At 43.9% G+C, this 22,905-nt stretch overlaps 1 protein-coding gene across 3 annotated transcripts in view; it reads right to left on the bottom strand.

The window, feature by feature from the left end:
• The window catches only part of GRIA1 (glutamate ionotropic receptor AMPA type subunit 1), a 306,881-nt gene that overhangs the window by 105,367 nt on the left and 178,609 nt on the right, over nt 1-22,905 (bottom strand). For all 3 annotated transcript variants that reach the window (XM_058720887.1, XM_058720886.1, XM_058720895.1), the window contains 3 exons: nt 12,718-12,879; nt 10,026-10,193; nt 1,697-1,801 (listed from right to left, as the gene is read on the bottom strand). In XM_058720887.1, the coding sequence (XP_058576870.1) occupies nt 1,697-1,801; nt 10,026-10,193; nt 12,718-12,879 (435 nt within the window). The remainder of the gene's footprint in view (nt 1-1,696; nt 1,802-10,025; nt 10,194-12,717; nt 12,880-22,905) is intronic.

Raw genomic sequence — 22,905 nt, 5'->3', positions numbered from 1 at the left:
CTGAGAAACATGGGTGGCCTCAAGAAGAAAGTAGAAAAGACCAAGTAATAGATTCTCCAGAAGGCACACAGGCATGCCGATATCTTGATTTTAGCCCAGTGAGACTCAAGCAAGAATTCTGACCTATGATAAATTTGTGTTGTTTTAAGCCACTGTTGGAAGTAATTTGTCACGGCAGCAATAAAAAAAAAAAAAAAAAAAAACAAAAAAACAAAAACAATACAGCCTTGGGAAATGGGATGTGGTGAGACAGACTATGATATACAGGGTGGGGTTCCAGACGGGAGAGCAAAGGATATAGGTTTATGGGAGGTGGGGACAGAAAGGATAAGCAGAGCTGTTACGTAGAACTTTCTGTGACGATGGAAATGGTATACATCGGTGCTGTCTAGTATGGCAGTCACTAAACCACATTGATTCTTGAGCACTTACCCATTGCTAGTGCAACTGAGGGACTGGCTTTTAAATTTTGTTAAGTTAAAAATTAAATTTAAATAGCTATGCATGGCTAGTAGCAACTGTATTTGACATCATGGGCATAGAGAGCATGAAGTTTGAGAGATTAAGATCTAACTTTCAATGTCTCAGGCCCAGCCCTTAGAATTTCTGCACACATTAGGTCATTTAATCCCCTAAGTGAGCCTAGGAGGTTGGCATTATTTATGGCAATCCCCATTTACTAGATGAGAGAACTAAGGCACAAAGAACCTGAATGACTTATCCAGAATCACAGACTGATAAGTGGTGATGCCAGGAATGACCTCCAGGATTCCAGAGCCAATCCTCTGACACATGTCACTCTACTAATATTCTACCATAATATGCAATGCCTCTTACCACTACATCTTGCCATCATAAGAAAGAAAGAATATGATGGAGGCCATGGACAGGATAATAGAGGCTGCCACGAGGCATAAACAGGAGAGGCCAGGGAAGGGATCCCTAGGGCATGACATTTATCTGAGTGCTTAAGGAATTGAGGAGGAATTGGCCAAGAAAAGGAAGGGAAGGGGGTAGAGAGTCCCAGGTAGAGGGAACAGGTATGAAAACTCCAAGGTGAGGGAGAACGTGATCTATTCAAGCAAGTGAAAGTTGATCAGAATGGCTGGCATCAAGAGAGAAAGAAAGCGAGTATCTAAGGTCAACGGTGGAGAGATTGGCAGAGACCAGACAACACAAGTTCTGGTAAAATTGTGAATGCTTTCCAAGGATTTGAATGTTATTCTAAAAGTTAATATGCATATATACTATATATTATATATGCAAACACATACACGTATTTTTCACTCCTTCTGTATGGAAAATGGAGTGGATATGACCAAATGTGGATCAGGAGAAAATGGTTAATGTCATCAGTAACCACATTCCTGAGTTCTTCAGAATCCCTCAGGAACAGCAGTAGCATTTATATACCTCTATTACTTTATATTTTCAAAGTACTTTCCCATCCTTTCGATCTTCACTAGTACCCTGCGACAAAGGTAGAGATTTTTATCTCCATTTTGCAGATGGGTGAATTAATTCTCAGAGAAAGGAACTGACTTGCCCAAAGTCCCAGCTGGTTAGTGGCAGAGCTGAGTCTAGAATCCTTGTTGCCTGAGTCTCTTCAAAGAGATCCAGTCCAGGAAAGATGGGCTCACAAGGCTCTCCGCTCTGGCCCTCTCCTCTCTGGAATGGAAGCAAAGGTGGCCTTTACCTTTCGGATGCCATCATGCTTCATTTCAATCACATGGAGGGTGTAGTTGGTCCGGCGTCCCTTCTCATTAAATTGAACATTTCCTGTCAAGCCTTCAAACCGCACCTGGAAAGCAAAGCCAAGTAGTAAACCATGAACTCAGAAGTTCCACTTGTGCTTGTTTGCTTTTTCTGCTAAAGTGAAAGTCCAGAACCCGAGAAGCTTACATGGGATGAGGTCTCGGAGTCACGTGATGACTAAGATACTCCTTGCCCACAGCAGACACGGCTATGGGCAGTTCTCTTTCCTACCAAACTGAGATTCATACTGAAAACCTTTTTCATCCATTGCCTTAGGCAAACAGTAATAAGGGATCAAAGTAGATTCTGATAAGAAATCTCTGTGCCATCCTGATCGAACACCTCCCATCGTGACCACATCCAGGGGCAGTGCCTGCCTCTCAGACACACGCCTTTGGTGGAGAAACAGGAGGCCTGCAAAGGAAAGGGGGCCAGTGCACCATTCCTGGTGAGTCAGGAGAAGAAGCTGGCCTTATGAAGCCTTGAGCCATGCTTGAATATGGTTCCTTGGTTCCCTTGTGAGGCCAGGAAATAAAATATGTGGGAATCTGAAGACCTGACATTGGAAGGCCTGAATTTGACCCTGGGAAACCAACTGACCTTGGGAGATTCACCTCTCTCAGCCTCCGGTTTCCAAAATTCCTGCCCTGTCTGCTTTAAAGGACACAGCAAATGTCAAAGTGCCATGAAAACTTGAAAGCACCTGAGGAGAGCCCTTCATGTTAATACCAGAGTAGGCAGGGCTTGAAACAAGTCTCAGCTGGTTAAAGGAAAATTTGTATTCAACCACAAATATGCTTCGTGGGATTTCTTTTCCACAAATGAGTCAGATCAAACTTTCATGGTCTCAAATCTTTAATCACAGAAAAGCTCAAGTGGTCAACATGTGGGATTCAAGACCTTTAGGGCCAAGTCTGCCGCTCTGGAGGTGACCAATAAATCTCACCCAAGTCTACTCTCCAAGTAAGGATGAGTCTAGCTGTATGTCATCTGCTCAGGTGTAAGAAGCCACATTCTCTAATGGTGACCCACCATGGGTTCTCACATCAGTCTGGCCTAAGGCCAGTGAGGTGAGTCTCTACCTATAACCAATATGAACGTGGCCCTGTAACCCACCGTTTATTTCTCCCCTTCAAATAGCTTAAAAGGAAGACTTATAGGGCTTTATCTTTTTTTCTGACAGTGACCAGCTTCTATGCCCTCAGAAGGTATAAGAATAGTTGGGGTGTGTGTATTTGAGAGAAGGGGTGGGGGAGTGGAAAGAGAGAGGGAGGGAGGAAGAGAAGGAGAGAGGGAGAGAAAGAAAAAGGGGGGCTGACTGCTCTGAGGATGACCCTCTCGTCACCTTCTGGTTTGAAGTCTCACTGGGGAGGCCATGACAGGCCCAGAGTGCTGGACAAATTATACAACAAGGTTTTCACTCTCTCAGCTGAAATATGGAGAAATCCTCAACTCTGGAGAAGTCTAGGCTGGCTTTGCATTTCAGAGAGAACACAAAGCACAGATCTTCCTAGAAAGAATAAGAAGGGAGCTATTCCAATCAATTAGCAACTGCACCTTCTCACCTTGGTCATCTCGTGATCATCTCTGGCTTTCCCATTCATTTGGGTTTGAGAGAGGTATGCTAAGTATGGGTTTAAGTAACTCGTCTGGAAAAACAGACTGGGGCACATGTGCAGATGAATGGGTGGGTGAGTGACTTTCCCAAACAGAAGGAAGTATGTCATTAATGATCCAAATGGGCATCTATGCTTTGGCCCCGGTCTCAAGTCTCAGTCCAATTACCAGTATGGCATTTTAGTATCAATTGTGTAATATTTCTATGACTCAGTTTGCTTGTTTGTTTAATGGGACCAGTTAGGGGTTAATTATGTCGTAAGGTTGTTTTAAGGATTAAATGAGATAGTTTATGACCAATGCTTGCTGCATGGTGAGTATTCGGCAAAGGCCAGCTGTTGTTGTTACCAATGGTGTAGATAATAACTACCACCATTTGACAATGTTTTATGTTTACAAAGTACTTTCATGCATATTCATCTCCATATACAAGAACCCCTGGAGGTACGCATTTAGGGATGATCGTCACTTACATGGGAGAAACCAGAACTCTGGAAGGTAAACTGATTTGCTCAAGACTTAAGACTTTTCAGTGTCAAAGGCAGGCCTAAAATCCAGAGCTTTTGATATTCTACTATATTCACTGATGATATCAAGTGGCCTCTCAAAACAGGCGACAATGCTATCATGGTAGTCTCTGAGTGAACACAGAAATGCACACAGTAGTATGTTCTGCGTGCCTACTGCTGTCACCCGCTGCTACCGCTGGGCATTTCCCTGGCCATGCTCTGTTAACTCCTAATGAGGCGGCCATGAACAGGTCACCGAGCCTGTTTCTGAGTTTCCTCCTCAAAGAACTGAAGTGTTTAGCATATTGCCTGGGACAAATGTAAAATGCATATTATTTAAATGATGATGATGATGAGGAGGAGGAGGAGGAGGAGGATGGCTACTACTATTGTAGGGTAGTAGGGTGGGTAAGGTATGGAAAAATAAGATGATTTCAACATTGAAGCCTTGAGTCTGGTAAGTTGTTAGAGCAGGGGACTCTTTCACCAGAGATGAAGGTGTTGCCACTGGCATTTGTACAAGCCTTTCTCAGTTTCCAAAAAAATCGTCATTAGCAAAGTCCTAGGCCCTCTACCTGAAGGCCCCTTGCACTGCCACAGTGTTTTCACAGGAAGGTATTCACTTGATGTTCACAGGAACCCAGCAGGGAGCAGTAACAGCAGTTATTTTGCCTATTTTACAGATAGGATTATTGAGACTCAGAGCTTACGGCACTTGCGTTCAGAATTCACAGTAAGTCATGAGAGGTCTGGGGCGGCTGTAGGCTCTTACAGAAGCCAAGACTTCTTGTAGGCTTGTAGGCGGCTGTAGGCTCTTACAGAAGCCAAGACTTACACACACTGAGATAAATCAAAGCATGGGAAAGCAGACATCTCTGAACGACCCTTCCATTATGGCAGAGCAAAGAGAGGTCAAGAGAATGGCTAAGCCCCAGAGCATTCACATGGACAGTCTGGACTCACAGTCAGAAGAAGCAGCTTCTCAGAAACACCCACTTTGGGAAAATCTAGAAACTGCTCTCTTTTTCATCAGGGTGAACTTCTTAGCTCTCATCGCCACCGCACCCCGCCGCCTCCCCCCCCCCCCCCCACCCCCCGGCCCTATCTAGGGAGACTGGGGTCAAAAACTGAGTCCCCCCCTTGGTTCCTGCTTCCTGGAACTCCCGTCGCCATCCTGGCGTCTGCCAGCTCCCTCTGTGAGAAACAAAGAATTAGCTGTGGCTTCCTGTAAGTGGTACTGGGTGCCAGCTCAGAGTCTGCCGCTCATGAGAGGCTGAAGCACAATTTTTCTTTCCTGCCTTCTGCTGGGAGAGTGCTACGTAGTGTTTGCACTATTTGAGGCATCAATACTGCAGACTTCCCCACCCCCTATTCCTGAGGGCAGCAGCAGAGATGCTCTGGACCCAGGGCCTCTGTAACTTCTTTGTGGCTGCTTTCAAGTGGACCCATCCTCTTGGCACCCCACTTGAGTGCTCACTGGGTGTGGGAAATCAGGGCCTGTGGTCTAGGTCCCAGTGGATCACATCCTGGTTATTCTGGCCAGGGCAAGTCACAGGACCCCTCTGAGCTCCCACTTTCTTATCTGCACAATGGGAAGAACAACTTGGCTTTAATCATCTCATTCAGTTGCCCTGATGTTCAAAGAAGCTTCTACATTCTTCTTCTTTTTTTGAATTTTTTCATTTTTAAAAATTTGAGCCTTGTAGCAAGCCAATGAGGCAGGCAGTGCTAAGAGGATTATGTACATTCAGGAGATGAGGAACTCATGCCAGGAAAGTTGAGTAGTTAGTCTAAGATCCCCAAGCTAGAGCTTGGTGGAGCCACGGTGAAAACCCACCTCTTCTCTTTCTAACTCTCTAACAGCCAAACATGATGCCCACAAGTCCTTGATTGTACCTTGACTCTGGTTCCTGCTGGATATCATACACTTACATCCTCCAGAGTCCAATTCACTCTTTATTCAAATTTATCCTTCCCTTAAGGCTTTCATGACCATCCATCTCAGCTGGCTTGAGACAGTTCCAGTCTACAACTCCTGCTCTGGAATAATTGATAATAGCTTTCTCTTTCACTCATAAGTCTCCCAGTTTGGATGATAAATTATAGGATCACCTTATTTAATGCCCAGACCCATCTTATAAGAAACCTTGTCGATACCCAGATTCCTCAGTCATGGCGTTCTCCTGTGACTGTCCATAGGACTGAGAGCTTTGCTATGCTATTTAGCCCTTAATCCACACCTTTAGAGCTAGGATTTCTCAGGAGCTTGCCTTCCATTTAAAAGTGGGTCTTGAGTCCTGAAAGGCAGGAACTGTCTCTTACACTGCTATTGCCTGTGCCACCCCAGATCTCACCTAGCAAAATGCTGGGACTTCCTTCACTCTGATAGGCTTGAGCATTGACTGACAGATGGCAAATACAAAGACCGAGAGGTCTGATCATCATTTAGGGCAAGCATTCTTCACCTGAAGTCTTGGGATTGGCTTCCAGGAGTAATATGGTCCTCGGACTCCTGGTCCTACAAAAATATATGTATGTACATGTGTGCATGTTTCTGGGAAGGAGAGTCCAGAGCTTTTAAAAATAATATCCTCAGTGGGCTTGTGACCTCTAAATGCTAAGAGCCTGACTTGGGGAGCTGGATCTTCTCTGTCAGCCAGAAGCAGACTTATGGGTCTGCTTCCTAATGCCTACTCCTTCCTGGAGCACGGAGGGCTTCCAGGATGTGGGCTCATTACTATTCTGAATGGCTCCTGGATGTCAGGCAGGCAGGTGGCTGATTATCTTCACTCTGTTGCTGGGGAAATTACAGCAGGGTAAAGGGGGATGGGGGTGCGTAGATATTACCCAAGGCCAAGTGCTATTGCTGGCTGGGCCACAGCCCTTGTGCCTCCCTGCTAGGCTGGACCTCTGAGACTTCAGGGCAGTTACGTACACAAAGTGAGCTAGCAAGCAGATGTGGGTTGGTGTCCAGTTTCACCACTAACTAGCTATATAATTTGGGGAAATTTTTAAAAATATCTCTGAAGCTCATTTTCTCCATTTATAAAGCATAAATTAATAAAACTAGCTACCTCAGAGTATTATATTGAGGATTCAATGAGTGAAACATGTAAAGTATGTTCAGAACCTCATATACATAAGAAGTCCTTAACACATCAGAGCTGGCATTACCATTATTTTTATCAGCACCATGCTCTAGCCAGATGGGCTAACTGGCCACTACCATTATTTTTACAATAATGGGCTCATTCCTTCAGGCCTCACTCACATGTATCCCATTTCTAACACAAGCTGAACTGCATAGGCCTCTTCCCAATGTGTGACCTGAAGGCCAGTGATTAGGGAAGCAAAGACCTGAGCCCTCAACCACAGATTCCAGGAACTGAGTATCAGCAGAATTTACCCAGCGTATTGTGGGCACACAGTTGCTCACTAGTGGCATGACTATTTCAAGAGATGGGTCTAGAAGGTGAAATGCCTGGACAGTGGCCATGACCGTGTGTGGAAGGCCCTGTGGCTCAATGTGTACAAGCAAAGGGCCGAGAGGCCAAGGGACAGGCCTGAAGCAGGAGGAGGAGGCAGGATGGGAGTCTCCTCCAGCCTCTGCTGCTAAGCTGCTGTGTGACCCTGGATGAGTCACTGCTGCTCTGGTCAGCTGCCTCCTCTATGAAGTAATGGAAATGGAAGTCTGTAATCTTATCTAAAGTCTCATTCAGCAATAAATTATTGCAATTCTGGATTCTTAGCAAAGATTTAAAAAGGAATCTGTTTGAACAGCTGATCTTGGGATCAGAATGTTGGAGTTTTGTGTTTGGGGCTAGTTCTCCCCCACCCACCCCATCCCCCAACAGAGGCTGAAGAGTTTCTTAAGGGTTAGGTCTTGCCTTCTCTTATCTCCATTGCTTGGCCCCAGGCCAGAGTGCCCACAGGTTCTCAGGGAGCAGCTGACTGGCTGCCAGAGAAGCAGATACAAGTTTTGACTCAAAGACAATATAAAAGAGGTCATATTCTTTTGACTAAGGCAATTGCCCCCTCCCAAACCCCACTGAAGGCAGAAGCAAAGGATAAGTATACATTTTAACCGGAAAGACACGGATTAGACCATAAGAGAGAAAAAGAAGCTTAGAATGTCTAGAGACAGTTGAAACTTGGGAGTGGTCTCTCCAACTTCCTCATTGTCAAGGACAAGGAAAGGGAAGTGTGTAGGAAATACGAATGGGTATTTCAAGGTCACTCAGAGAGCCAGGGGCCCAACTGGACTTGGACCCCAGCTCTCCTGCCTCCTGGTTCAGAACCCTTCTTGCTACCTGCACTGCTTTCTGGGCTTCATCACTGCCATGGTGATGTCAGAATATCCTCATGACAGGGACGACATTAAGATGGGAGAGGCAGAGGAGCTGGGAGGGTTGTGAACCTGAGGGCAAGTCCTGGGGACCTTCTGAAACCAGTCTCACATTGCAAACAGAATCTGTCTCGCCTGTGGAGCCTGGAAGAGCATTTTAAATAAGTCAGAAGGCGGGTGCTGCATCTTTGGCCATCATACGGAAGCTGCCTGATGTCCACTGCTGCTGCTTGGTGAAGGGGCTTCCCTCCACAGAGATGGGGAGAAAGCAGAAGGGGCTACGGGTGGACCCCTTAGCATGTTCCTCCTGTCATCACAGGGCTGCAGCTTACCCTCATTCCCAAGAATGGAGCTACACATTCTCCTCCATGTAAAGGCACTTCATCCAAGCTGAGGAACAGCTGGTGATGTTCCTTTCTCGGCTCTTTCCCCAGGTTGTTAAAATTGCTAGAGCTGTGCACGTGTGGTTGGAAAACGAATGGGGACGGTTGTGCATTTTGCTCTACATTCCTCCCTCATTCAGAAATGCTCTCCTCCTCTCCTGGGAGCCCAAATTCACTTTCTGTTGAAGGTAGTCTCAAAAGTAAAACAACTCTTGGGGCACCTGGGTGGCTTAGTCAGTTAAGTGTCCAACGCTTGGTTTTGGCTCAGGTCATGATCTCATGGTTTGTGAGATCGAGCCCCTCACTGGGCTCCGCGTTGATAATGTGGAGTCTGTTGGGGAGTCTCTCTCTCTCTCTCTCTCTCTCTGCCTCTCCCTCACTTGTGTGCTCTTTTTCTCTCTCTCCCTGTCTCAAAAAAAAAAAAAAAAAAGTAAAACTTGTCTTATCCAGGCAACTCCATTCGATGGGGCAGAGGGTAGGTCATGAGTAGCATCAGCACTGAAATATTTTGCTGTTGCTGGTTTGCCACTGTGCCCGAAACTTGGACATTCCTTTCAGTTGGCACTGCCCTCTTTGCCCACTCCCCTCTGGAAACGCAGCCTCTCTATTAGGAGGCATCAGATGGTACAGCCTATCCATCAGAAGCTCAAGAATCACAGCCTGGACTTGAGGTGTTTCTAGAGACTTCTAGAGGCTTCAAGAGATTTCTAGTTGCTCTGAGGGTGATCAAGCTGAGGGCAAGCTCCCAGAAGCTTCTAAACCAAGACTGTTCAATACACAGCCCATAGGTATCACTGTTTCATCCTGCTTGCACAGCAGACATATCACTGATGGAATATTTATGCTCTTCCCTGTGGAATCTAGATTCAACCTAAGAATCCTTTGCATAGCCAATTGATGAGAGTGGGCATGGCCATTTTCTATTCCTGTTCTTTAACTGTTCTTCAGTGCAAACAAAATTGATGATTGTAATGCTGAGAAGTAAGAAAATGGGATTAGAAAGTACCAAGAAGCATTGTCAGGATCCCCTCGTGAAATGTGCGTGGAGAGCATAGGTAACGAAGACATACAGAAAACTAGGGCAGGTGGGGAAAGTCTCCAAGAGACGGCTCAAACGGTTCTGTTTCACCCCTACGTATTTCAAGTCCTCTTTCCAACTACAGCATAATCCCTAAGCAGAAAATACAGCTTTTACGCTATCAGGAGTTCCATACAATTTTTTGTTTAAAAAAAAACAAACACATTCTACATGAGCTTCCACGTATGCCAAGAGCCACAAACACAATGCAGTCATTGTCCAAACCTCAGGCATGCTCCACCCTTTCTTTTAAATGGCTGCATCCCACCTGAAATTGATGCCGCAATCCCCTAGGGGGCTCCCATAAGAAGGGGCAGCCACAGCTGGGCCGGCCTCACCTGCTGCAGAGCTCTTTGGATGTCGATCCCCTGGCCCCAGGGCACCGCTGGGTTAGCCAGGCAGTCCCCAGCATTCCCCCGGCGGGATATATCGATTCTCTGCCTCCGCAGGCTCTGAAAAGCCTCAGCCATCACCTTCACCCCGTCGTAGGTGAGCGCAGAGGTGTACTGGTGGGAGGAATGGAGATAGTTAGGTGTCAGAAAGAGCTGGCAGGGAGGCAGGTGGGAGTTCTGTCTGGGAACGTGCTTCCTGGTGATGAGAATGCTTTCAGTGGGGGCTATGGGAGTGGGGGCAGGCAGGGGTGACCCAGGAAAAGCCTGTGCCTGGGATGGGGGCTGTCGCTCCACATCACTAGCCAACGTTGCCCTCCTGAACTGTGAGTTCCCTTGCCAGTTGTGACTTTCAAAGGGAAGCTGGAATTCTAGACTTTTGTGTGCAGTCTTGCAATGTTAAAATGTTGGTTCAACTGGAAAAAGAAGGCATAGATTAAATGCATCACATCTATAGCTCTGATACAGCCCATAGAAAATTTGGTTTTCTCTGTTACAGTCACCAGTTGGGAGCCAAGAGGAACTATTTACTCCACTATCCCCTGTGGCAGCAAAAGAAAAAAAAATCCAAGAAGGGTAAGCTCTTAATTATTTCCACATGTGCCTCAAAGTGGCAGGTTTACATTCTGTATCCTTTCCCCTTGTGCTTATTCATGATAGCTCTCTTTTTCTCTTTAAAAAGGGGCTTAGATACTGATAAAACAAAGAAGGATAACGATCCAGGACAATATTTTCTGGCTTTGGAACTCATGCCTGTCTTGTTCATTAGTTTGTCCTCAATGCCTACCTTGTTCTGTGGTATATTTTAAGTTCACAATAGAGAGTTGTAGAATGAATGTGTATTTTTCCAGTTTTTAACTTTGATTCTCTCACTTAAAAAAAAAAAAATATATATATATATATTACATTTGATTATTTTCATTTATTTATTTTTAATGTTTTTTTTTCCCATTTATTTTTGACAAAGAGAGAGCATGAGCAGGGGAGGGGCAGAGAGAGAGAGAGGGAGACGCAGAATCTGAAGCAGGCTCCAGGCTCTGAGCTGTCAGCACATGAGCCCAACACAGGGCTCAAACTTGTGCACCGCGAGATCATGACCTGAGCTGAAGTCAGAGCTTAACCGACTGAGCCACCCAGGTGCCCCTACATTTGATTATTTTTATAATCTCCAGTCTTTTGCAAGTTGGGTGGGGTATTCACATATTAATTAACTGGTATGTGCTTTGTTCATTGCTTTAAAGCACAAGTGATTTTGTTTGCTTCAGCTCATATTGAAAGGAGTCTTCATTTTTTAAAGTTTTTATTTAAATTCCAGTTAACAGAGTGTAATATTAGTCTCAGGTGTACAATATAGTGATTCAACACTTCCATACAGTACCCAGTGCTCATCATGACAAGTGCACTCCTTAATCCCCGTCACCTATTTCCCCCACCCCTACCCACCTCCCGTCTGGTAACCATCAGTTCTCTACAGTTAAGAATCTTCTTGTTGGTTTCTCTTTCTCTCTCTTTTTTTCCCCCTTTGCTCATTGTCTTATTTCTTAAGTTCCACATATGAGTGAAATCGTATGGGAAGTAAGTCTTCATGTTTGAGCTGCTAAATCAGTTTCAGTAAGAGCAGGATGAGAAGCATCTCAGCTAAATGACTTGCCATTTGCAAAAAGAAATTGACCGAGTGGCAAGAGAAAGTTGTCAAAGATTCACTGTTTGCTCCAGATAAACAAATTTAGCCTCAGAATCCTCAACACAGTGTTCCACATGGACACTGCCAAGATATTGAGTCTGACAGGGGAAAGAAAAATTACCTGCTGTCTTTATTCAAAACCACTATCAAATAGCAAATAAAATAGATTTTGGCTGTAGGATTTAGAGCTTCATGCCTGGGACATGAGAAGGAGACGGTCTGCATAACTGGGAGCTGATGTTCTGAGGCAGAGATGTTCTGGATATTGTTTATTAGATTTCCTTATTTTTTAGCTGGGTACGTGGCTGACCAGATAAAGGGCTAGCTTCCTGCACAATTGAAGAAGCTTCCATTCACAAAGAAATGAGTGAAAACCACATCCCCCCTGGAGCTGTGCCACATAGTGGTCCTGCCCAGAATAGAGACACCATTTTTCAGCTTCTCTGTAGCAGTTTGGGGCTAGGTTTCTAAGATGTGGTTAGTAGCATGTGAGTGGGTGATTTGTGTGACTTCTGAAAGGGTTTTTTTTTTTTTTAAAAAAGCAATTGTGCTTTTTATTTTTCTTTTTGCTATCCTGCTGGTTAGAGTATTGAGTTAATGGTTGGAGCTTCAGCAGCCATTTTGGGCTATAAGGTAGCAGCCATTTGCTGAAGGTAGCAGAACAAGAAGACAGAAGAAGCTTGAGTGTTTGACAAAAGCGGGGCTGTTATATAAGCCCTGTATTGCTGACTTCTGAATTTTGTTTATATGAGAGAAAAACAAAACATTTATCTTGTTTAAACCATTGGTCATTCTGTATTGTCAAACCTTTGCAGCACATCCTCATTCTTTATATATTTTCCTTAGCTTATTCTTCTTAGAAAGTCTTTCCTTTCCTAAAGGTTAATAGTGCCCAGAAATCTGGGGCACACAAAGGGACCAGGTTGGTCCTTTGCTGCCTGCTGCCCATTCTCTCACCTTAGGTCTCTTCCAGTCCACCCGGGTGTGGTCGCGAGCATCGCTGTTCTTCCACTGCTGCATGATTTTGGCTGGGATGGTGTCTGTGTAGTTAACCAACTGGAAACCTGTTACATTTGCTCCACTCTCCTTGAATTTGTTTAAGTCAATGTCCATGAAACCCTGTTCAGGGAGGAGGGGAAAGAAATCAGAACGTGATGCCTAGATAAGTCAATTTAATCATGTTATAGGATCACAGGTTTTCCATCCTGCTCCATAAGATGAAACCGGCTGAATGGAGAGACCTTGGTGCCTCCTCCCCTTCCGAAGGTTATCACTAAGTTTGTGCCTTGTTAGTACAGCTAAGGGCACTTGCTCAGAAGCCAGCCATGCCTGGGCTGAAGTGCTGGCTCTGCTATTCAGAGCCATTAGTTCAACTGACTCGGACTAAGTTGCTTGACGTTTTCTTGTCTGAATAATGAAGGTTAGAAGTTAGGGAGAAAAAGCCATGTGGTGATGCACGTCAAGTGTGTGGGGCAGACTGAGTGATCAATAAGTCATGGTGGGATTGTCATGATGCTACAAATATGGAACAAGATAGAAACATAAGGAGGCAACTGTCTCCTCTACCACCTGCATTCCTCAACCCTTTTGAGAGAAGAAGAATCTGACGTCCATCAGGAGCAAACTCCTGTGGGCTCCAAGGTCACTAGCAAGTCTGCAGAAGGGGCTGGATTCTGATCTGGATTCTGACCATCCCTCACTCTGTGCCCTTTCCTGTACCACAGACTAACATCCACAAAGGATCCTTTACCAGGAATAAATCTTTCCTCCCGATTTGGTGAAGTTCATTCAAGTTCAGGAGGCCTTCACCTTAAAAAGGAAGCCTTGTATTTGTACATAGAGCACAGTGCTTTCATATCTATGGCCTTGCTTCACTTTATGACTTAATAAGGTAGAAATTAGGTGTCTATTTGCCACTTTAAGAAACTGAGACAAAGGAGGAGAATTGATCACAAAGTCATCAGGTGCATCAGTGGCAGAGCGTGGACAAGGACTAAGGTCTCTTGAGGGGCTTAACTCACTCATCTGTCAACAAACATTTTTGAGAACCTCTAGGGCACTATTCCAACAGTGAATAAAATACGTTCTCTTATGAAGCTTATATTCTAGTGAGAAAGACCATAAACAAACAAGTAAATGTGTAGCATGATATATACAATAAACTCATATGATATCGTCCACATCTCTCTTTTTTAAATTCTTTTTTTAATGTTTATTTTTGAGAGAGAGACAGAGTGAGAGTGGGGGAGGGGCAGAGAGAGAAGGAGACAGAATCTGAAGCAGGCTCCAGGCTCTGAGCTGTCCGCACAGAGCCCGACGGGGGGCTCGAACTCACAAACCGTGAGATCATGGCCTGAGCTGAAGTCGGAGCTTAACCGACTGAGCCACCCAGGCACCCCGGTACTGTCCATGTCTCTTAATTTCTCATTGACTTGATTTAGTTTCTTATTGATTTACTTATTGATTTAAAGTTTATTTATTTTTGAGAGAGCATGAGCAGAGGAGGGGCAGCAAGAGAGGGAGAGAGAGAATCCCAAGCAGGATCCTCATGCTTTCAGCTCAGAGCCTGACGTGGGGCTCGATCTCATGAATCATGAGATCATGACCTGAGCCAAAATCAACAGTCAGACTCTTGGGGCGCCTGGGTGGCTCAGTCGGTTAAGCGTCTGACTTTGGCTCAGGTCATGGTCTCATGGTTCGTGGGTTCGAGCCCCGCATCAGGCCTGTGCTGACAGCTCAGAACCTGAAGCCTGCTTCAGATTCTGTGTACCCCCCTCTCTCTGCCCCACTCCTGCTTGTGCTCTGTCTCTGTCTTTCAAAAATGAATAAAGATCTAAAAAAAATTTAAAATAAATTTTAAAAAGACTCTTAAATGACTGAGCCACCCAGATGCCCCAGTCTAGTTCCTTATTTAAAACCTCTGGACATAAACAACTTCATTACTCAAAGATACTCCCCCTCCTTTCAAGTGCCTCTCAAGTTCTAATGTTTATTATCTGTATTTTATAAATAACCCAAGATCAGTTCCACTCAGAGCCTTTGTCCTAGGTATTCTCTGCCTCAAAGTGTGCTTTCTCTGGCTGGCTCCTTTCCGTCTTTAGGATCTTAGTCACCATGCAGTGTCTTCAGAGAGGTCTTTCCTGGCCCCTTATCTAAAATTTTTTTTTAACGTTTATTTATTATTGAGAGACAGAGAGACACAGAGCATGAGCAGGGAAGGGGAAGAGAGAGGGGGAGACACAGAATCTGAAGCAGGGTCCAGGCTCTGGGCTGTCAGCACAGAGCCTGACGTGGGGCTCAGTCACACAAACTTCGAGATCACGATCTAAGCCAAAGTTGGTTGCCTAACCAACTGAGCCACCCAGGCACCCCTCCTGGCCCCTTATCTAAAGATCCAATTCCTACTCTGTGGTAGACACTGTCAGAAGTACCCTGCTCAATTCCACTCCCCCTTAATATACTGATATTTGACTTTCTATACTAACTGCAAATATCTATTACTTCACCCCTGTGCAGGTTAAGCCAGATGTGTTGGGGAATAAACACACCGAGAGCAGCACTCAACCAATGAAAGATGGAGAGTTAGTTGGTAAGTACTCCAGGATCCTGTCCCCTTGGTGGGGGTGGGGGGGGGGATGTAATCCTGAGGTACATTCTACACCAATGTCTAGAGGTCCCTTAAGGGATTGTGTACTTTTATTGGCTGCTATCCTGTGCCTACCTGCCTTTTCAGATTCCCTAATTGGCACCCAAATAAACCACTTATAATTGAATCTTTGTCTTAAGTCCTGCTTCTAGAAGAAACCAATAAATCACTCTACCACCCAGTCCCGTCATTTCCTTCTCAGTGCCCTGTTGAGTTACCTCAGGAGTGTTTATAACTATCTGAGACCATCTCTTTTGTTCTTGTGGTCCCTTGTCTTCCTCCTCCCATTGGAATATCACCTCCATGAGCACAGGGAACTTTTCTGTTTTTTTCATTGATGTGTCCTAGAGCCTAGCATCTAGAGCAATGCCTGGTACACAGTAGGTGCTAAGTACATATTTGCTGTGTGAATGAATAAAACCCAGAGACGTGCTCAAGCAAGAATGCTAATTAGACAGGAGAAATATGATAAGCTGGCCGAAAATGCCAGTGGATGGTTTTAATTGGTTGAAAAGAGCAGCTCAGGTTGACTTTTCCCATAGCCACAGTTGATAGACTTCCACAGAGGCCTACTGATTTGCACAATGTTTCTAGCAAGTTGTTAGTACAGATGGAATCAGAATATGTTTTTGAAGACATTATACCACCTAAGAGAAATCCCACACTGGTTAAAAGCTAATGCACAGTTGAGAAATTTCTCTTAATTTTTAGAGAACTTTAAAAAGAACATCTTGTTCATAAACTAACCATCAAGAGACTGAAATGGAAATTATCTCCCGCAGTCCTATTCTGTCACTTGAAAATCTGTAACCAGCCCCCAGGCATTTTATACTCACTGCCCTCATCTTGAACATAATGGGGGCCACAGGAAATGGCAGAGTTTATTCAAACATAAATGTCACTCAATTTCATCACCACAATTTCTGACTGCAAGGTTACCTACTAGAGCCAAACCTCGGTTACGTCTAATCAAACTGATGGGATCCTCTAACGGAACTCTTTGTGCTCCCCTGGGAAGGAATGCACAAAGGATCATAAAACAAATTCCTATCTGTGACGTTAGGTAAAAACAACTAAGGGAATAACTTGTGGTCAATGCACATTCATCTAATAGCTGGCATTTTCCCTCTGTAAGATTTCATGCTGGAATGGTAATATGGAATCCCTACATTGTCCTTCATCACAGAGAAATAAGTCTCTTATAGGGACTAGGTTTGATTTCTCTATAATGCAAGTAAATAGACTCTGCCAGTATAGATGGTGTTTTTTTTTTTTTTTTTAAGTTTACTTATTTGGAGAGAGAGAGAGAGTGAGATGGGGGAAAGGAAGAGTGAGAAAGACAGAGAGAATGCCAAGCAGGCTCCTCGTTATCAGTGCAGAGCCTGATGTGGAGCTCAAACTCACAAACCATGAGATCATGACCTGGGCCAAAGTTGGACACTTAATGGACTGAGCCACCCAGGTGCCCCTACATAAGTGTTCTTGACTGAGAAGGGGAAATAAACATGTTAACTGTCTGCCCACCAGTTAACTGCAAAGTTCAACTCACTCTTTCTATTCCCTGGAGCATGCTCATTAAACAAGGTTTAATTAATCATTTTCTAATTTTCCTTGTCATTTTATTAAAATAAAAAAGACCATGGAGGAGTAACATCTGATATTTAGAATATTTTTCTTTATCTGCTTTATCTGTGCTACTAATTATACAACATGTGTAAGGATGCAACATTGCTAATGATATTTTATTAAAGATTTAAACTATGAAGTTTAATTATTACTATTCTGAGCCATTTTTTCCTATTTTAGAACATTCCCCCAAGTACTGAGTCTATTGATGTGTACACTGTGACTCAGGGATAAAAATGAAATAAATGTACAAAATGCTTCCAGTTATATGGTATGAGAACCCAGGTATCCTGAACCCAGACTCCTTCTGCTGTCCGCGCTGAGCTGTATCAGCTGCTGCTCTTTATAGAGTGACTCTGTTTCTCATCTAAAATACGGCTTTGTGACCAGTGAGCTCTTGGAGCCATTATGTTACTTTGCTCCTGTGTGCCGTATCTGCACTTCTCTGGCCCTTCACACTGTCCCACATGTGACTGACGAAAGAGTAACATGAGACGGATGCTCTGCCTACTATCTTGGTTCAAGTGCAGATCACCTGGCTGATGTACTACAGGCTGTTGGGAGAGAGGTCTTTAACTTGAGGGATGCATCAGAATATCTTAGAGAGCTCTTGCAAAATAGTCATTCCTAAGAGTTGTCATTCAGTGGCCCTGGTAAGCAATGGACACCTGCATTTTTATAAAGCTCTAATGCTGGCAGATTAAAAATCAAGAAGACTGCCAAATGATAGCACAACCAACAAACACTGAGGCCTGGATGTAGGGATTCGTAGGAGATGGTTCATCATCATCTTTCTAATGGAGACTCAGGGCTGGAATTAAAACTGATCAAGCAAGAGAAAGAGACCTAGACCTAGTATGTAGAAATGTAGAGGAGACCGTCAGAATCACTGAACACAGAAAAGGTTTAAGATAGTTATTTTTAAGAAGTTTGAAAAAAAAAAAAAGTTTGAGATTGGAGAAAGCAAGCATTTGCTTTTTATTTTATACCCTGCTGTAATATATGTATGTGTGTGTGTGTATACACATATATATGTATATATATATATGTGTGTATATACATATATATAAAATAAACCTGTCTATATATATATGTATATATATGTGTATATACATTATATATAAAATAAACCTCTCTCTCTCTCTCTCTCTCTCTCTATATATATATATATATATATATATATATATATATATATTTTTTTTTTTTTTTTTTTTTTTTTTTTTACTATGTGAATGTGGTTCCTATTTATCCTATTAAAAATATAGCTCTTCAGATAGTTCTGATGTGCCTTGATGCTTAGAAGTCCTCTGTTAGTCCCTGGAAAGTGGGGAGGGGGTGGCAGTGGCAGAACAGGGAAGATAAATTGTTGCATTTATTGAATCTTTGTTATGATGTGTGAAGGGAGCCCTGCTTAATTTGTTATCTCCTGGTCTGGAAAAAAGAATGCTGGCCCTATTAAATGCTCTACTGAAACACAGCTTCGGAAGCATTGCTCATAAGAATAATAAAAATAGCAATAATGGCCAAAGTTCCATTTCATTTGAATTATATAACTTCATCTCAACAACGTTCTGAGAATAAGATTACTGTCATTTAAAAATGAAAAATGAAATAATTAGTCAACAGGCACCCCTAGATTTATTTTAAACATTTCCCAAGTTCTTATCCTGAGCCAGGCATTCTGTTAAATGCTTTATATAGATAATTTTATTTTATCCCTCAAACAACCCTGAGAGGTGAACATGCACAGGAGGCACCAGATGCTTATTTGCATAAATGAGTTGAGTATCCATCCCAATTTATGTTGAAGAGCTGTGGTTCAGAGACTTCTAGAAACTCCCCTGAGATCACACAGCAAGCAACAATTCAATCCATGGTCCACCCATAAAATCTGTCTTCTTTATCAGTACGTTGCATTTTCTTGCTGGTGAAGGAACACATGAGCTTGGCTTTAGGATGGTGTTTAGAGAATGTCCCAAAGAGGGGCAAAGGACCTCAGACAGTGTGGATGACACAGTGAATAGCCCTGAATAAGTGACTGACCCTGCCAAAGACAGGCCTTCTAGGACAGCTTTCTATCTTAAAGGAATATCTGTGGGAGAACACTCTAGTTTTCTGTCCTTGACACCAACCTCTGAAGGTTGGTTAGATGTTTCCCAAGCCTCTGATTTACCTAAAGTCTATTAGTGCCCACCTACCCTACATCCAGACCAGGGGTCGGCAAATATTTTCTGTAAAGGGCCAGATTGTGAATATTTTTGTCTTTGCAGGCCATATGGTTTCTGCTGTAATTATTCAACTGTGCCATTATAGCATGAAAGCAGCCATAGACAATAGTAAATGAATGAGCATGGCTGTGTCCCAACAAAATGTATTTATGGACATTGTAATTTGAATTTCATATAATTTTCACAAGTCATGAAATATCATTCTTTTCATTTTTTTCCAATAATTTAAAAATGTAAAAACCATTCTTAGCTCATGAGCCAAAAAAAAAAAAAAAAAAAATGAGGGGACAGCTGGATCTGACCCATAGACCACAGTTTCCTGATGCCTGAAGCAAAGATGTCAGAGATGAGACTTAACCCGTCATTGTACAGATGGGGAAAGTGAGGTCGGGGTGGGGGGGGGGCAGGGGCATGAGTGGCCTAAGGCTGTATGGTTGGCTAGGGGATTAGCTGGGGTTGGGATCTGACTCCTTTTATGTCACTGTAGGAGCAATACAATAATGACCAGCTGTTCGAATAGACTGGGAGTAGAAGTGCTCAATTAACTAAGGTAGTTAACTCAGGCATTCCTTCTATCTTATGTCAATTATAATTTTCAAAGGATTAGAAGGAAAAGGTATTTCAAATAATTATGATATCCTAAAGAGATGTTTAACGCTATAACTACATTGGATATGCTTTCATGTAGCTGTGAAGATTTAGAAAATGGTTTAAGGATCATGAAGAGGCTCTGGGCTATCATTATGACTATTAATTATCACGTGTGGCTGGAAACAAAAGAACCGATTATGCGGCTTACTGGTTATTTAACCTCTCTGAGGCTCAGTTCTCTGGTCTTCAAAATGTAGCTATAATGGCACCTACAGCGTGGAATTGTTGTAAGATTTAAAAGAATACATTGAAGCACTTAGAACTGTGTCTGGCACATAGTAAGTGCTTAATGAACGTTAGCTGTTATCATCACCACATTCACCATCATCATTATCACAGCCTCAAAAGAAGTTAGGTGTTGTTAGAACTGCTTCAAAACCAGGCAGTGGGCCAGGCAAGATTCCTGAGAGAACAGGAGGCAGGTGTATGGGACCGCTACTGGCGGAGGATCAAAAGCGGTATCTTCAAAACCAGATTTCCTTTTCCTCTGGGATTCTTTCAAGGGGTCATGCCAAGCTGTTCAGCCTTCATCATCCAGCTTGTGTGGACGCCACACCCGTCAGAAAGAAGAGGGGGCATCCAGCGTTGTTAAGGGGGCCAGCAAGAAGGTTTATTAAACAAGCCTGGACACCGGGAAGAGGGCTGCCTCGTCGCACCCCCCTTGAGATCTAGAAGAGGTAACATGGGAATAAATTGAAGAACTTTTAGTTTATACTCAGAAGGGCACGAGTTGAACATGCCAAGTTTCCCCCACTTGTCAGATAGATTCTTAGATGACAGCTCCAGAGAGAGGATGGTTACAGGCAAGTGCAGTTTGAAAAGTCTTGTTACGTTAGAAATGCCTGAAAAGTGGGGATAATCAACCTGAGAAATAATGGAAAACTGAGAGGGTAAGTGGAGGATGTACTGAAATCCCAGAAGGGCTGTCACGGGGACAAGGTGGGGGATTTGTTCTCTGAGACTCTGGAAAGCAAGCCGGCACCTACGAATAGGCAGAAGTCGGGGCAGGCAGACTTCGGCTAAGATACAATGACAACTGCCATAGTGTCTAGGATGTATCCAGCCTACCACGTAGGGGGCAGCGTGCTAAGGGCTTTATTTGTATTATCTCATTTAATCCTCACAACAACCTTGTGAAGCAAGTACTATTATCATTCCCATCTTGCAAGTCAGGAAACAGGCTTAAATGAACAGAGTAGTATCTGCCCAATATAGCACAGCTAGTGAGGGGCGGAGACCACAGTCACAGCAAGTGACAAGACTCGAGTTTGTTTTCCAAGCACTGTACATTCGGCCTCCTAACCACTAGTACTGTCACTCTGACTCATTCACCTCCTGTCCTGCAAGGAAGCACCTGGAATGGCCTGTATCTTTACACTAGGAAGGAATTAGCAGGTTTCCAGGAGACCAAGACATGTGCCTCCAGCTCCTTTAATATGCACTGCTATTTGGAATGTGAACCACGTCTCTTTGTTTCTGTCTGAGGCCTGTCCTGTCTCTCTGTCTGAGACTGCGGTCTTCCTTCTGACCTGCACTAAGAGACTGTGGGGCTCCCAGGAGGCAGGGGCCTTGGTCCTTACTCTATCCGCAGCAAGCTCCTGGAGCATGAGGACTGCCTAATTCACACTGAGGAATCCAGGAAGAGAGAGCAAATATCTTTGTTCACCATTTTCATGATTCTTATATGAATCTCAGCTTTTGTCCTTTGGACCAAAGAGGGCTTTTCATGGACTTTTTCCATGTAGTATACATATGTATTCTGAACTAGGTCATAAATAAGAATTGTCAGGAAGGCAGTTTTAGGGACAACCACAGAAATTCTGTCTTTGAACCTCAGGAGTTGCTTGCCCTTGGGCAATGGTCTCAACCTCTCCCAGCAGTAGTTTATTGATCTGCAGTAGAAGGGCATTGTCTAGACCCATGGTCATTCAAATTGTGTTCCCAGGTTGCAGGCCTCTTGGCCTGGCGGGTGGGGGGGGGGGGTTGGGGGGGGTGGGGGGGAAGGCAGAAGAATGGGGTCCTAGATCTCCACCTTCCCTCTACCACCAAAGCAGCTCTGTTTTTTTATCTGTTTTACATGCTGGGGTTCTTCCCAAGATTTCATTTGAAAATAGAGCTTTTAACTAAAAAGTTTGGAAACTTCTGAGCCAGTTGATTTCTCCTAAGGGAGTAAGTTGATTTTTCTCTTAAGGGCTCTTCCAGCTTTGATCTATAATTCTGTGATCACATAGGTGTGTGCACATGAATATGGATATATGTGAAGTCATAGAATATTCCTGAGCTGAGGACTCAGTTGTGTCCTCAAATCACCATGTCTCTGCATAAGGCCGTCACATTTTCCTATTTCAGTCACTTTAACGAACCAAAACTTTAATGTGTCTTCACCATACATAATCCCTGGTAACATGCACGCATATCTGCTTCCTGCGATGTCAATAAGACATTGTACTGTGTTCAAATTAGCTAAAATACTGTCTGTATTGGAAAAAAAATAAACCCACTAGTGTTAACTGATCCAAGTGCATTTGAAACCAGGGAGGCAGGTACCCGTACGTTCAGATATCTGCCAATGCACAAATAGACCTATTTCCCAGGCAGGTGTCCATTGTTGGCAAAGCATTGTCAAAGTCAAGGCCTCACAGACCAACTTCTCTCAGTCCAGGGGTTTAGGATAAAATGCTGCCACTTTGTGGCAGAAGGTCAGGGGCCCCCAGGCTGGGCTGCTGATGTATGGATGAAGCCGTGTATCCTCAGACCTGGTACTGGTTAGAATGCCAGAACATCCCGTTATGTTACCTGTGTTCTAGCTGGCTGCAGTCAGAGGTCAGAGGTGACAGCTGGCCAGGGCCACTTTAGAACAAGGGCCAAAGGTCCATACAAAATTCAGCTTGTGTGAGGCCCGGAATTCTTGGCGGGCTTTAAACCAACATCTTCCTTTTATATTGATCACAGCCTTTCTGTCCAGGGACGATTAGGCAAAGACTGCAGAAATCC

This window comes from Neofelis nebulosa, chromosome 1 (assembly GCF_028018385.1).
Source record: "Neofelis nebulosa isolate mNeoNeb1 chromosome 1, mNeoNeb1.pri, whole genome shotgun sequence".
NCBI classification, from domain to species: Eukaryota; Metazoa; Chordata; class Mammalia; order Carnivora; family Felidae; genus Neofelis; species Neofelis nebulosa.
The sequence above is the reverse complement of the archived record's forward strand: the minus strand, read 5'-3'. Positions and strand labels throughout refer to the sequence as shown.